This window comes from Camelus bactrianus, chromosome 16 (assembly GCF_048773025.1).
Source record: "Camelus bactrianus isolate YW-2024 breed Bactrian camel chromosome 16, ASM4877302v1, whole genome shotgun sequence".
Classification (NCBI taxonomy): domain Eukaryota; kingdom Metazoa; phylum Chordata; class Mammalia; order Artiodactyla; family Camelidae; genus Camelus; species Camelus bactrianus.
This window is the reverse complement of record NC_133554.1, coordinates 1,358,359-1,371,604: the sequence shown is the minus strand read 5'-3', so window position 1 is coordinate 1,371,604 and position 13,246 is coordinate 1,358,359. Positions and strand designations below refer to the sequence as shown.

The 13,246-nt window shown below is 59.7% G+C and overlaps 2 protein-coding genes across 6 annotated transcripts; one reads left to right on the top strand and one right to left on the bottom strand.

Annotated features, from left to right (window-relative positions):
- Positions 1–293: 293 nt before the first annotated feature.
- On the top strand, positions 294–3,752 carry MFAP4 (microfibril associated protein 4). Of its 4 annotated transcripts, none has more exons than XM_010973851.3 (6): positions 294–431; positions 1,432–1,510; positions 1,785–1,939; positions 2,364–2,460; positions 2,534–2,716; positions 2,839–3,752. In XM_010973851.3, the coding sequence occupies exons 1-6, from the start codon at positions 399–401 to the stop codon at positions 3,084–3,086; spliced, it is 795 nt and encodes a 264-aa protein (XP_010972153.1). In that variant the 5' UTR covers positions 294–398; the 3' UTR covers positions 3,087–3,752. The 4 variants fall into 4 exon arrangements, with proteins under 4 accessions (XP_010972153.1, XP_045364543.1, XP_045364575.1 ...); XM_045508587.2 differs by having other exon boundaries at positions 1,716–1,939; XM_045508619.2 differs by lacking the exon at positions 294–431 and adding an exon at positions 1,096–1,208 and having other exon boundaries at positions 1,716–1,939.
- Positions 3,753–3,855: 103 nt separating this feature from the next.
- On the bottom strand, positions 3,856–9,441 carry MAPK7 (mitogen-activated protein kinase 7). 2 transcript variants are annotated; one of them, XM_074342032.1, is made up of 7 exons: positions 8,781–9,441; positions 8,020–8,256; positions 7,239–7,404; positions 5,518–6,596; positions 4,854–5,419; positions 4,415–4,548; positions 3,856–4,323 (listed from the first exon to the last, which is right to left on the bottom strand). In XM_074342032.1, exons 1-7 carry the CDS (start codon positions 8,902–8,904, stop codon positions 4,170–4,172), a joined length of 2,460 nt encoding a protein of 819 aa, XP_074198133.1. In that variant the 5' UTR covers positions 8,905–9,441; the 3' UTR covers positions 3,856–4,169. The 2 variants fall into 2 exon arrangements, with proteins under 2 accessions (XP_074198133.1, XP_074198134.1); XM_074342033.1 differs by lacking the exon at positions 8,020–8,256 and having other exon boundaries at positions 8,781–9,439.
- Between the last annotated feature and the right edge of the window lie 3,805 nt (positions 9,442–13,246).

The following is a 13,246-nucleotide window of genomic DNA, read 5'->3' as shown; positions in this document are numbered from 1 at the left end:
GCGAGGCCCGCTCTGTGCTGGGCTCTGCGCTGGGACTGAGACCCAGACCCTGCCCGCTGGCGCTCACGGCCAAGGAAGGGGACGGCCAGCGGCCCTGCTGGGAGCAGAGCTGGTGCAGGCAGAAAGCCTGGCGTGGCTGAGCTGCGCTTTAAGAGTCACGAGCAAGACGGGATGCAGTGCCTAAGGTAGGCCGAGGCCAGTCTGCCGAGTCTTCTGGAGTCCGAAGTGAGAAGTGTAGCCTCAGCCCTGCGGCAGCAGGGGGGCTGTAAGCAGGTGGCGGCAGGCGGCGTCTGGGAGGACTGTTCTGGCAGCCTGCGCAGAGAACGAAGGCAGGGAGGTCCGCAGGGAGGCTGGAGCACTGATGGGCGGGCACCCAGGAGGCGAGGACCTGAGCTGGGATGGCCAGGCAGCTGCGGGTCAGGAGGGAAGAGGTGGGCTTCCAGGGAAACAGGCCCCTGGCTGAGAGGGGTGGGATAGGGGAGGAAGGGAGTGGGGCGAGATGAAGAAAAACAAAGGCGGCCTCTGTGGGAGGGGGAAGGAGGGGGCCTGAGGGGGCCGCAGCCAGGGGGGCTGGAGAGGGGCCCTGGCTTGGGCTGGGGCGGACGGCATTTGGACGCCAGCAGGCTGTGCTCTCACGGCTCAGAAATGTCCCAGTCCTGCCAGGAGACGCCTGGCCCCACTGCCCCTGCCCCCCCAGCCCCCGCCCCCGGCTCCCACATCAGGAGCTCAGAGGCCGCCCCCCACCCCTGCCTTCTGCTCTCCCAGAACAGGCCTCCCCTCCCCAGATGTACCCCCACCTCCACCATCCCTCAGCCTTCCCAGCAGCGCTAATGAATTGCAGGCCAGGGAAGGAGAGAGAAGATAAACAGAGGCGTGCAGAGGGGCTGGGGGTGCCTGGGGGCCGCAGGGGCGGTGGCAGAGGGGCTCTTGGGAGCACTGAGGCAGCGGGAGGTGAGCGTCTGCAGTGCTGTGCCTAATGAGACACAGGTGGGCCCTTAGCCCGGGCCCAGCTCGCCACCCCCCTGCCCCCAACTGTGGAAGTGGATGCTGGTCCAGTGCCGGGGGAAGGGGGAGAGGGGGCTCTGCAGCCGCGGGGCGGGGCTGGGGCGGCTGGCCGGGGCCCAGCACATAACTGGGCGGTTGCAGTCTGGGGCGCAGTCTGGGGCAGCAGACACCCAGCCACTCAGAGCTGAACTGGCAGCATGAAGGTACAGCTGGGGTGGGGGCCTCATGGCGTCCGGGGACCGAACCCGCTCCAGGGAGAGGACCTCGCGGGGGGCCGTGAAGGCAAAGGGGGCTCTCGCGAGCCCACTCAGAGAGTGGGGTCCCCCAGGAGGGGTGGGGGAAGGGCAGAGCAGGGTTCCTGGCAGGGAAGCAGGGGGCACAGGGTGTGGGAGGGGTCGGGGGGTGACCCTGTCCTTCTGTCACCAGGCCCTCCTGGCCCTACCGCTGTTGCTGCTGCTCTCCTCAGCCCCCTGTGCCCCCCAGGTCTCCGGGATCCGGGGAGATGGTAAGCTGCCCACGTCCCCAGTTGAGGCCTGGCTGACAGGCTGGGCCAGGAGGCTGTTCTGAGCCATTTTTCGGGGGTCAGGCCTGGGCCCGAGTCCTAGGTCTGTGGGACTCGCTCTGCCCCTAAAACGGGGCAGGTGGGGAGACCATCTTTGAGCTGCTCTTGAAATGTGGGATTTCCTGTGACTGGACGCCCCCCCCACCAGCTCTGGGAAACCATGAGATACAGGGGTGTCCGTCATGCCTGAGGCTCCTCTCCACACCCCCACCCCCAGCTCTGGAGAGGTCCTGCTTTCAGCAGCCCCTGGACTGCGACGACATCTACGCCCAGGGCTACCAGGTGGACGGCGTGTACCTCATCTACCCCTCAGGCCCCAGCGTGCCTGTGCCCGTCTTCTGTGACATGACCACTGAGGGCGGCAAGTGGACGGTGAGTGGTGGGGGGGACAGAGACCTGGATCGTGTCTGGCTGTGCACCCGAGCCTCCCCACTGTGAGCCTGCTCCTTCACCCCAACATGGCAACAATAACCCCAGCACAGCGCGAGCCGCTGCCACAACTGAATGAGGGGCCGTCCTCACGGTGACCCTGGAAGTGAGGCACCTTTTATAAATGAGGAACTGAAGCCCAGAGAGGTACAGTAACTCACCCCAGGTCGCCCAGCCAGCACCAAGACTCGGCTCCAAGCGCCCAAATTCCAAAATGTCCCCTCCGTTGCCTCCTGCTCCCAGCAGCAGCTCCCCGTTTAGCCCCCAGCTCAGTCCTTTCACAGCTGCCTCGACACCTGAGACCCATGCCTGGGTAGGGCCCCGGGCCCTGACCCTTGAAGGTCCAGGCCCATCCCCTCTGCTCCAGATTTTCCAGAAGAGATTCAACGGCTCAGTGAGCTTCTTCCGGGGCTGGAACGACTACAAGCTGGGCTTCGGGCGCGCGGACGGGGAGTACTGGCTGGGTAAGGCAGGGCCTGGTCGGGCGGGGGCGCCCCGAAGCCAGGGCCTTGCTGACCGGCTGCCTCTCCTCCCCAGGGCTGCAGAACCTGCACCTCCTGACGCTGAAGCAGAAGTACGAGCTGCGGGTGGACCTGGAGGACTTTGAGAACAACACAGCCTTCGCCAAGTACGCTGACTTCTCCATCTCTCCCAATGCGGTCAGCGCCGAGGAGGACGGCTACACCCTCTATGTGGGGGGCTTCGAGGACGGCGGGGCAGGTACCCCGACCTGGCCAGCAGAGGGAAGGGTTGTGGGGACTGGGGTGCCCCCTCGCAGGCTGTGACCCACTCCCTGCAGCCCAGGGCTCAGCACGCCCTCAGCTGGCCCTCCCCTCTGCCAGGCGACTCCCTGTCCTACCACAGCAGCCAGAAGTTCTCCACCTTCGACCGGGACCAGGACCTCTTCGTGCAGAACTGTGCGGCCCTCTCCTCCGGAGCCTTCTGGTTCCGCAGCTGCCACTTCGCCAACCTCAACGGCTTCTACCTGGGCGGCTCCCACCTCTCCTACGCCAACGGCATCAACTGGGCGCAGTGGAAGGGCTTCTACTACTCCCTCAAGCGCACCGAGATGAAGATCCGCCGGGCCTGAGGGGCTGCCCCGCCCCGGCCCCCAAGGCCGCTCTGCTGCTCCCTCCGCTCTGGCCTCCCGCGGGGCCTGTCACACTCATTGCGTCCACCTCTCGGCCAGGCCTCTGCTCCCTGCCCCCCGAGGCGCCTCCGAAAGACACAGCCATCCAGCCAGGACTTGGACTCTGTCCCTGAGGGGCTCTCCCAGGCTGCAGGCTTCTGGGCTCCACCTCAGCCAGCTTCCTGACTGGCCTCCTCCATCTGGGGCCACCAGAGCCAGCAAGACTGGCTGGCGCAGTCCAATCTATGCTCACAGCACACACCGGGCCACTTGCATGTGGCCACTGCTGCCACCCCCAGCAATCCCCCTGACCAGTAGAGCATCTCTCATCCTCTGCCTCTCCCACCAGCTTTAGCCCAGTGCTGAGCACCGTGGACCCCAGCCCCGTCTCACTGTGGCCCTTAGCCTCCCGCCTTCCCCTCCTGGATGCCCCAGGCCCGATACTGAAACCATACTCCCCTCCAGCTACGCAGGCCACCCCAGAACAGCCAGAGCCGAGGAAGGCACAGTTGTGAGGTCCCCCCACCTGCCCCGGGGTGAGCTGATGGTGGGAGAGGGCAGAGGACGCCCTCTGTGGGGATGGAGGCAGGTGGGGAGCACAGGTCTCAATAAACCTCAGGACCTGAAGGAACTGGCCTCGGCTGTCATGCACGCAGACGCATTTGCTTGATCCCCAACGGGGTTCCCTACAGACAGCACCCTGCCCTCAAATCCAAAAACACACCCGGAGTTAGACGCTAAAGGAAACCTTGTTTCACAGGCTTCGTTTTCATGGCAAAACATTGTGTAATAACAGTAACAATACTACAACTATTAATAAAAATACGATACTGAAGAGGACCGCTCGGGGGCAGGGCTCGTCCGATCCCGCGGGGCTCACTGCTGGCTCAGGTGGCTGCTTAAGGCTGCAGGGTGGGTCTGAGATGACCCTGCAGAACCACCCGACCTGAGCTTCCCCAGCAGGGCCCCGGGCGCCAGCCCTTGGGCGCTCCTGCGATCTTGGAGCTGGGTCTGCCCCTGGCAGCAAGGCACAGACTGTGGGCCTCAGGGCTCCTGGAGGTCAGGCAGGTCAGCCAGCAGCATCGGGGAGTCCATCTGGATCTCACGCTGCAGGGACTCGATGTCTGCAGGGTTCATGCCGTGGCCCTCAAGCCAGTCAGCAAGCAGGGAGGCCGAGAGCGGGGCCGAGTCAGCCTGGCTGCAGCGGAGGGAGGGGAGAGTGGAGGCGGCTGGTGCAGAAGGGGGAGCCCCTACCCACAGCCCCTCCAGCAGCCCAGCCAGCATCTTACCCATCCTGGGGCCCGTCAGCCACGCCCATGTCGAAAGACTGGTTTAGGAATTCCTCAAGGTCAAAGCCAACACCGTAGCCGGCCCCACTGCCCTTCGGTGTGCCCGAGAACACAGGGGGCAAGGGGTCCTCCACCTGCAGAGGGTGACGGCAGCTTGCAAGGTAGGCCCCACCAGGAGCCAACGGGGGTCTGCTGGGCCCCCCATCCTGACACTGCCCACAGTGACCGCGCCAGCCTGGACAAACACCAAGTGCTGCCCGCGGCCAGTGCCACGCTCTTTCTGTGGGTGAGGGGACAAGTTAAGGAGACGGAAACCTGCCCACTGATCAGCTCTCCCGGAATAGACACGTCACAGCGCCTCCCGTCCCCAAGGACTTCCCAAACTCACTTCCCTGGGCTCAGATCCAGGCGTCCCCAGGGCCGGGGTTCCTCCCCTCACCTGCGACTTGGACAGCTGCTGGGTCACCAGGTTGACGTCGTCGGGCGACTCTGAGGTGGAGGGCTGAGGGGGCCTCCCGGGGTCTGGAGGGGGTGGGCCAGAAGGGAAGTAAGGCAGAACACTCAGGGCACTGGGGCCCGGTAGCCCGGGGGCCGGCACCAGTGACTGGGGGGCCAGGAGGCCCGGGGCGGCAGCGGTAGTCTGGAGTGGGGCAGGTGCAGGCCCTGGGGCTGGGCAGGCAGGCTGTGGTGGGGGGCCGGCAGGAGGGCTCGGGGGCCGGGCCGGCGGCGGCGTGGGCGCAGGGGCGGGGGGCCGGGCCATGCGAGTCCAGCGCTCCAGCAGGCTCCGGTCATTGTCGCTGAGCACCAGCCCCGCCAGAGGGTCGGCGGAGGGGCCCCCGGAGGCCCCGGCCCCCCGCTCCTTGCGCTCCCGCTCCTGCCGCCGCTTCTCCCGCTCCTTGGCCCGCTCCTGCCGCCGCCGCCGCTTCTCCTCCCGCTCCCGCTGGCGCTCCTGGGCCGTCACTGGCTTCCGAGGCTCAGGGGCCTCCAGGGGGGCGCTGGGGCCGTCTGCGGGTAAGATGGGCGGGGGGAAGGTAAGGGCCTGTCCCAGCCAGGATCCCCCTCCGCCCCCCGCTCCCCAGCCAGCCGCTGCCTCTGCCAGGCACCTCGGAGTCGGCTCCGCAAAGACTTGAGCAGGGCAGCCTTGAGGGCCGCCTTGGTGTTGTCTGAGATGGCGCCCTCCCTCTTGGGAGGGGCTGGTTCACTGGCTGGCGGGGGTGGCTGCACGGTCAGATCAAAGGTATCAGGCGCAGGCCCAGGGTGAGGTGGTGGGGCTGGCGGTGGGGACTCCATGGCGCAGTCCCCACTGGGAGCCCAAGGACTGGGCATCTCAACGTCGGGGCAGCTAGGCTCACTGGCCACAGGCTGCAGGGAAGGCTGGAAGCGGATCTGCTGGCGGATGCCCTCACGCCGCGCGTGGAAGTCCTCGATCTCTGCCACGATGGCCTCCTTAATACGCTCCCGGGTCAGGGCTTCACGGTCAAAGGCAAAGTCAAAGGGTGGCGCACAGTCAGGCTCATCATCAGGGTCGTGGTACTTGGCCAGGAAGGGGTGGCGCAGGGCAGCAGCGGCAGAGATGCGGGCACTGGGCTCAAAACGCAGCATGCGCCCCAGCAGGGAGAGGGCCTGGCGGTCAGCACCGGGGTACACTGTCTCCCAGGGCACGGGCTGGCGTGGCGGCAGGCTCTGGATATAGGCCCGCACCCTCTCAGCCCCGACAGCCTGGATCACGGCTGGCGACGGGGTCCCCAGCACCGTCATGATCAGCTGCAACTGGTGCACATAGTTTTTGCCTGGGAAGAGCTGGCGCCGGGCTAGCATCTCACCAAAGATGCAGCCCACAGACCACAGGTCGATGGCCTGCGTGTACTCGTGCAAAGAGAGCATGAGCTCAGGGGCGCGGTACCAGCGTGTGGCCACGTACTCGGTCATGAAGTACTGGTGGTCGGCAGGCGAGGCGCACAGGCCGCGGGCCATGCCGAAGTCCCCGATCTTGAGCTCACAGTTCTCGTTCACCAGCAGGTTGGAGGGCTTGAGGTCCCGGTGGATGACCTGAGCCGAGTGCATGTACTTGAGGCCTCGCAGCAGCTGGTACAGAAAGTAGCGCACGTGCTCCAGCGTCAGCGGCTGTGACGAGTGGATGATCTGGTGCAGGTCGCTCTCCATCAGGTCCAGGACCACGTAGCTAAAGGGGCAGGGGAGACAGGCAAGAGCTGACTTGGCCACACTCCGGCCCCATCCTCACCACACCCTCCCTCCCAGCTCCACAGGTCACAGCCTTACTCTCAGGATCTGGAGGGGCCACCAGTGGCACAAAGATTCTAAATTCTCTACAACTCTTCCATGAACTTAAGTGAAGTGGGATCACTTTTCCCTCCAGACCTAGTTTCAGCATCACAGAAGAGAGGGGGCTGGACTGAACCAGGGTTGGCCAATAGATTTAGTTCAGGGACCCCCTCCATTGTTTGGTAGTGGCTGCTTGGATGTCTATGGGCAATCTGTAAAGGTTTGTCCATTTTCTATACAGAAGTGTTCCTAGGTTGATCAGTGATGTCTGCTATGGAGTAGGAAAGCAGATGCAGGACGAATGTCCTACGTTTACCAGCCTGTGTACTGAGATCCTGTGCACTTCTTACGTCTATTCACCTCTTGGGAAATCACAAGTGCCACTGGGAAAGCCCTAAGGGAGCACTGGTACTGGAATCGAGGGGATTTTCCCAGTCTGCCTCACGTTAGGTTCAGCTGCCCTCCTGGAGCTTCAGCAAGATGGTCCCCACCTCCCGCAGAGACCCCAGCTCTGCCTCCCTCTCCCGTGCCCACTCCTTACACAGACTTGAACTCGCCATAGGGCACGGTGGGCCTCAGGATGTCCTTGATGGCGATGATGTTGTCGTGCTTGAAGTGTTTGAGGATCTTCAGCTCCCTGAGGGTCCGCTTGGCATTGGTCACCACGTCAAAAGCATTGGGGATCTTCTTAATGGCCACCTGCTGGCCTGGGGATTAGGGAAAAGGCAGATACCATAAGGTACCTTGATGCAGCTGCAGAGGTGCACAAGGCCACTTTCAACCGCTCCTGGCTAGAATGCAAATGACCACAGTTCTTGTATACTGAGTGCGTACCATGTGCCAAGTCCAGTGCTAAGCACAGGACATACATTATCAGACTTCCCCTTCATCTCTACTGCAAGGCAGGTACTCACAGCTCAGAGTTAGAGATGTGAAGACCTAAGCTCGGTAACCTGCTGGGCGTTGCACAGCTAGTTAATAGGAGAGTCTGGACTCTAATGCTGGCGCTCCCTCTACCTCCCTGCACCCTCTCCTTTCCAGACCCCGCCCACCCCACCACCAATCCCTTGGCCAGTCTCTGGCCCAGAAACACATTCTGGGGAAGCTCCATTCTGGACTAACCGGGGTTGTCATCTTTCTAAGGAGAAAGTAGGCTGCTACCATGCCAGAGTTTCAGAACCTGTGCCCAAGACAGAGGCCGGCACCCAGACGGCCCCTGACCAGCATGTGCTGACTTGAGCCAGAGTTCACATCCAGCCTTCCCCGCCGGCTGTCTGAGACGGGGCGGGCCTCACTCCCCGGGAGCCGGTTTCCACGCTCACCGGTGAGGCGGCGGCGCGCGGAGGACACCACCCCGTAGGCCCCGTTGCCTATGGTCTCGATGATCTCGTACTCGTCCCCCACGTCGAAGGTCACGTCGAAGGAGCGGGCCTTCAGCAAGGCCAGGTTCTTGGCCGCCACGGAGGAGGCGGTGACGGTGGGCTCCGCCTTCACCGGCCCCGGAGGCTCCCCGGAGCCGTCCTCGCCGTCTTCCTCCTTCAGGGGCTCGGCCATGGCGTCTGCGTGGACACGCGGGTGAGGAGGGGCCCGCCCCCGAGCTCAGGGGCCCTCGGAGCCTCCGGGGCCCCAGGCCGAAGGGGGCCAGGCAGGGGCCAGAGCGAGCGGCCGCACGCAGCCCCCGTCCCGCACCTGCGCGGGAGCCCAGCGCTCAGGTCCGCGCGGGACGCGGGGTCGGCGGTGGGGGAGGTGCCGCGAGGCGCGGTCCAGGAAGAAAGCGAGGGGCGGGGCGGCCCCTTTTCTCGCTGCACGCTCGGCGGTGGCGCCTCACCCGACGCCGCCCGGGGCCCTCCGAGGCGCCGGCACCCTGCCTCCCCGGCCTCCCGTTCCGGGGTCGGGGTCAGAGACCCCAGGAGCCGCTCTCTCACTGGGCACAGAAGCCTCCACCACCTCAGCGGCGCGCTCTGCCCCGCCGGTCCCCGGCCCCGCCTCCCAAGACCGCGCCCCTGCAGCTTCTGGCCAGTCCCTGGGCTGCCTCTGCGGAGGTGCCCACCCCTTCCACTTGCTGCGTCCAATGCAAACCCACCTGCCGAGGAAGCCACGCCTCCGCCCGCGCGCGCGCCGCTGTCCAGCCGGCGGGAGGGAGCCGCCCGACTGGAGCTCGGCGCTACGCCGGGTGCGCTGCGGCCCCGCGCCGTCCTCTGACGCATGCGCGCTAGCAGCCCCGGGCACCGCTAGAGTGGGCGGCATCGCCTTCTGCGTGCGCGCGTGCGCGCATCCCCTCCGATCCGCCAGGTCTCCGGCCAGTTGCTGCTGGCCCCGGGAGCTCGGAGGGGTGAGGTGACCGGAAGTTACCCTGATGACTGCATCACGCAATCCCTTTCCTTTAGGCTCCTCTTCCCTTATCAGTCCTTATCGCCCCAGGAATTGCGTCCCCCGTTTTCCCGATGGGTCCCGGGAGCCCGGCGCTGGGAATGCGTCATCCCTGGTAGACGGTGACCGGTCATGTCCAACCACGGAGATCCCGGTTCTGCGGGGTTCTAGAGCGTCGGCCCGAGGCCGCCATGACTTCCGGGGGCTGGTCCCCGCCGCAGCGCTTCCGGCGTCCCCGGGCCTCGGCTCGCGGCGCCCTGGCCTCGGGCTGCCCCCGCGCGCTGCGGCCCCGCCCCCGCCCCCCGCGCCGGGACCGTGCGCTCAGCTCCGCCCGCAGAGGGCAGAGCCGCGCGGGGACCCGCGCCCGGCCCCGGTGCCGGTGCTGAGAAGCCGAGGCCGCGGGGCAGCCCCGGGGGGCGTGTCCGCCAAGGCGGGACCAGGGCCGGGGCGCGGGGGCGGGCGGGACCCAGAGGCCAGGGGGTTGGGTCCTTCCGTCGCGGACTGGTGGCCGGAGAGTGGATCCAGACCGGAAGGAATTTTGTTTTGTTTACATTCCCCACTGTTTATTTTTAACTAAAACATACAGAGTTCCACGTAACATGACTATCTCTCAATTATTTTTCACAAACTTAACACATCAATGTATTGAACTCGGATGCAGAAAAACAAAATACCCTCAATATTACCAGCCTCTTCTGTTTTCTGGTGCTGACGGTTCCCTTCTGTTAACTCTTTGGCATACTGGGTTGTTTTGGTTTATTTTATTTTATTTTTTTTGCACTGAATTTTTAAAGGTTCACTGGGATGCGTGTATTACGATGGAAAAGTAGAGACGGCATCCTTAGAAACACAACGTAGGGGACAATGTGTTTAGGAATATAAGGTCAGCCCCAGGACAAATAGATATCTAGTAGTCAGACATGTAAAAATCGTGGGCCTCCTGAGTTAAAGCTGAACTATAAATATTTCTGATCTTCCTGAGAGCAAGGAAAAAGCCAGATTCTCTTGTTATGTGATTTGCATTAATGGGAAGTGGACGTTTTCTGCATTGAGTTCTGAAATATTTCTCTGATGGCCTTTCCTTAGGTAACAAGGTAAACAGTCTTCCCTAACTCTGAAATACAAGACGCAGGCTAAGTTGTGCGGTGTCCCTCAGTGTAAACAGAGGGCATACAACAGCAGGGCACATAAACATGGCTTTCAAGGGACAGCTGTGTGATGGTCCCGTCTGGCCCAGGAATAAAACATAAAATATCAGAAAAGACAAACTGTAAATCCTTCAAATACTTCTCTATACAAGTTACAGACAGTTCAACATTATCCAGCAAAAACTCCCTGTTTCGCATTTACTTTTGAATCCAGTATGAGCTGCTTTACTTCCGCTCCCAATAGGCCCTGACACTGTCCTGGAAAAGTCATCAATTACCTGACCTTCTTCAGTCCTTGCCTTACTGAGCTTGCTACCTATGACACAACTGACTACTTCAAGAAAAGGTTGGCATGTATCTGGAGGAAACTCTTAATTCAGAAAGACACCTGCACCCCAATGTTCACAGCAACACTTCATACAATAGCCAAGACATGCAAACAACCTAAGTGTCCATCAACAGATGACTGGATAAAGAAGATGTGGTATATGCACAAACACGCATGCACACACACATGCACGCACACAATGGAATACTACTCAGCCATAAAAAAGAATGAAATAATGCCACTTGCAGCAAGATGGATGGAACTGGAGACTGTCATACTAAGTAAAGCCAGAAAGAGAAAGAAAAATACCATATGATATCACTTATATGTGGAATCTAAAACCACCCCACACACACAAATGAACTTATTTACAAAACAGAAACAGACTCACAGACACAGAAAAGAAACTTATGGTTACCAAGGGGAAAGAAGGTGGGAAGGGATAAATTGGGAGTTCGAGATTTGTAGATACTAACTACTATATATTAAATAGATAAACAACAAGTTACTATTCTACAGCACAGGGAACTATATTCAATATTTTGTAGTAACCTGTAATGGAAAAGAATATGAAGAAGAATATGTGTATGTACATGTATGACTGAGACATGCTGTACACCAGAAATTGACACAACATTGTGAACTGACTATACTGCAATAAAAAAGAAAACAAAAAGAAAATTTGTTTCATATGACTCAAAACTCAAATAATAATAAAAAGGTTCAAGTGAAAAATGTTGGTCTCACCCCAGGTGGACGCATTTATAGTTTCGTACTGGAGGTAAGAAGAAACATTATAAATTCAACATAAGCAAATGCTAACGCACATTCTTATCCACCCTCCCCTTCACTATACAAAAGGTAATGTGTTATTTACACTTTCTCTGAAGTTCATTCAGTATCAAAAACCAGAGGGGGGCGTCTCTCATTCTTCTTTCAGCAACAACTTTTTTTGAGATATAATTCACATACTATAAAACGTTTATAGTGTACAATTCACTGTGAAAGCAGAGATAGACCACGTTTTGTTTATCCAATCATCAGCTGATGGACATGTGGGCTGTTTTCACTTGTTGGCTGCTCAGCCCATTCATGTACCAGTTTTGTGTGGACCTAGGCATTCCATTCTCTTGGGCACACACCTAAGAGTGGGACTGCTGGGTCATATGGTAAACTTTTTTAACTTCTTGAGGAACTGCCAAACTGTTAACTTCAGTGGCTGCACCGCTTCAAACTTCACCACTATATCTGAGGGTTCCATTTTGTCTGCTTGTCTGGAGCAGTTCGATCAATACGCCCACGAGAGTCCCACCAGGGGTGATTGTTCCTTCTGCTCCCACCCTCTCCTGGCCACACTCCCCAGAAGCCAGCAGGACACAGCCCTTAAAATCCAGGAACCCCATCTACCCTGCCATTTCTCAGAGGGAAAGAAATTTGTAGCTACTAGAAAGAAACATCCTAAAAATGTCAAAAGTACTTACAATCAGCTACGTTCGTAGCAGCGTAACTCATGCATAGCTCATTCTGTAACAGCAGGATGTAAAAAATCACACATTTTCATCAGGTAGAAAAGAAAACTGAGGAAGTGACTTTAACCATGCAATCTCCACTTAGATTCTTCTCGACCACCATGTGGAGACACTTACGGGGCTTTGTCTCATCTGGGACTCTAAAAATATCCTGTTGTCCCTGTCCCATCCTTGGAGACTTCAGTCCATTAAAAAATGATGTCATTCTCAATTCTCCTGGTTCTCAGCAGTCTCTCTTCCTAGGGAGGCTCTCCCACCATCCCCTGGACCCGACTCTTCCTTCCCTCAACCACCTGTCTCTCCTCGGCTGGAACTCCTAAGAGCACCTGGGAAGGAGTGGGGTCCCAGAGGAAAGAAACCGTCTGCCAGGACCATGGAGAGTGGCCAGCAGTGCCTCCCCTCCCCCAAGCCAGTCAGGCCACGCCTCTGCACCTCCAAGACCCAGAGATGAGGGTCCTGCACAGTGTCATCCAGAAATTCACACAACATGTCAAAATTAGGAGATCTTGAGGGAACACAGAGATTTCCCCACTGTGAACCCAAACATCCACAACCAGGGCTGCTGTCTGCTGGTTCTGGCTCCCTGCCCCTCAGCAGGCATTCCTGAGGATCAGTTGGGCCTATGTCCTCATCAACTGGGCATCTGATCAGACTGGTTGGGGCCTGTGCCACGTGAGTCAGTCGGTACTTTAAATGCCACCCCATCCTCAGCAGTGACCTGGGGCTAAGCACACCCTATTATCCCTTTGGTTAAACGCCTGGACTGTTGCGTTTTCTTAGAGCAGAACGGTTGTGCTTCTGGAAGCCATGTCTTTCCACACAGGAGGAAAACAAAACCAGACCTGGAGCGGCACTTGTTAAGATCAACAGAAGCCAGGATGGTTCTTCGTGGAGGTGAAGATTGGCCGCTCCACACTCATCCTAACTGCCTTGGGCCTTGCTCCCCCAACCCAGGCACTAGTTCCCAGACTCCCTTGCAGCTACAAGTGGCCCTGGATCATTGTGGCTCATGGGTTGTGCGTGGAGGTCCCCATCCATGAATCCCCCAGTCAGTGGATCATGTCACATGTCCTCTCCTACAAGAAGTCCTGCTGGGAACCTCAGCTTCTCCCCACCTCTGCCCAGAACACAGCGCTGTACCTGGAGCTCAAACAGCTGTCTTGTTACAAGGACA

Coding starts and splice junctions, on each gene's coding strand:
- MFAP4 (XM_045508587.2), top strand. CDS start 399: ATGGCCAGGCAGCTGCGGGTCAGGAGGGAAGAG. Junction 2,461..2,533: donor GGACGGGGAGTACTGGCTGG/GTAAGGCAGGGC, acceptor TCTCCTCCCCAG/GGCTGCAGAACCTGCACCTC. Junction 2,717..2,838: donor CTTCGAGGACGGCGGGGCAG/GTACCCCGACCT, acceptor CCCCTCTGCCAG/GCGACTCCCTGTCCTACCAC.
- MAPK7 (XM_074342032.1), bottom strand. CDS start 8,904: ATGCGTCAGAGGACGGCGCGGGGCCGCAGCGCACCCGGCGTAGCGCCG. Junction 7,405..8,019: donor CGCGCGCCGCCGCCTCACCG/GTGAGCGTGGAA, acceptor CCTAATCCCCAG/GCCAGCAGGTGGCCATTAAG. Junction 4,549..4,853: donor AGCAGCTGTCCAAGTCGCAG/GTGAGGGGAGGA, acceptor CACCCTCTGCAG/GTGGAGGACCCCTTGCCCCC.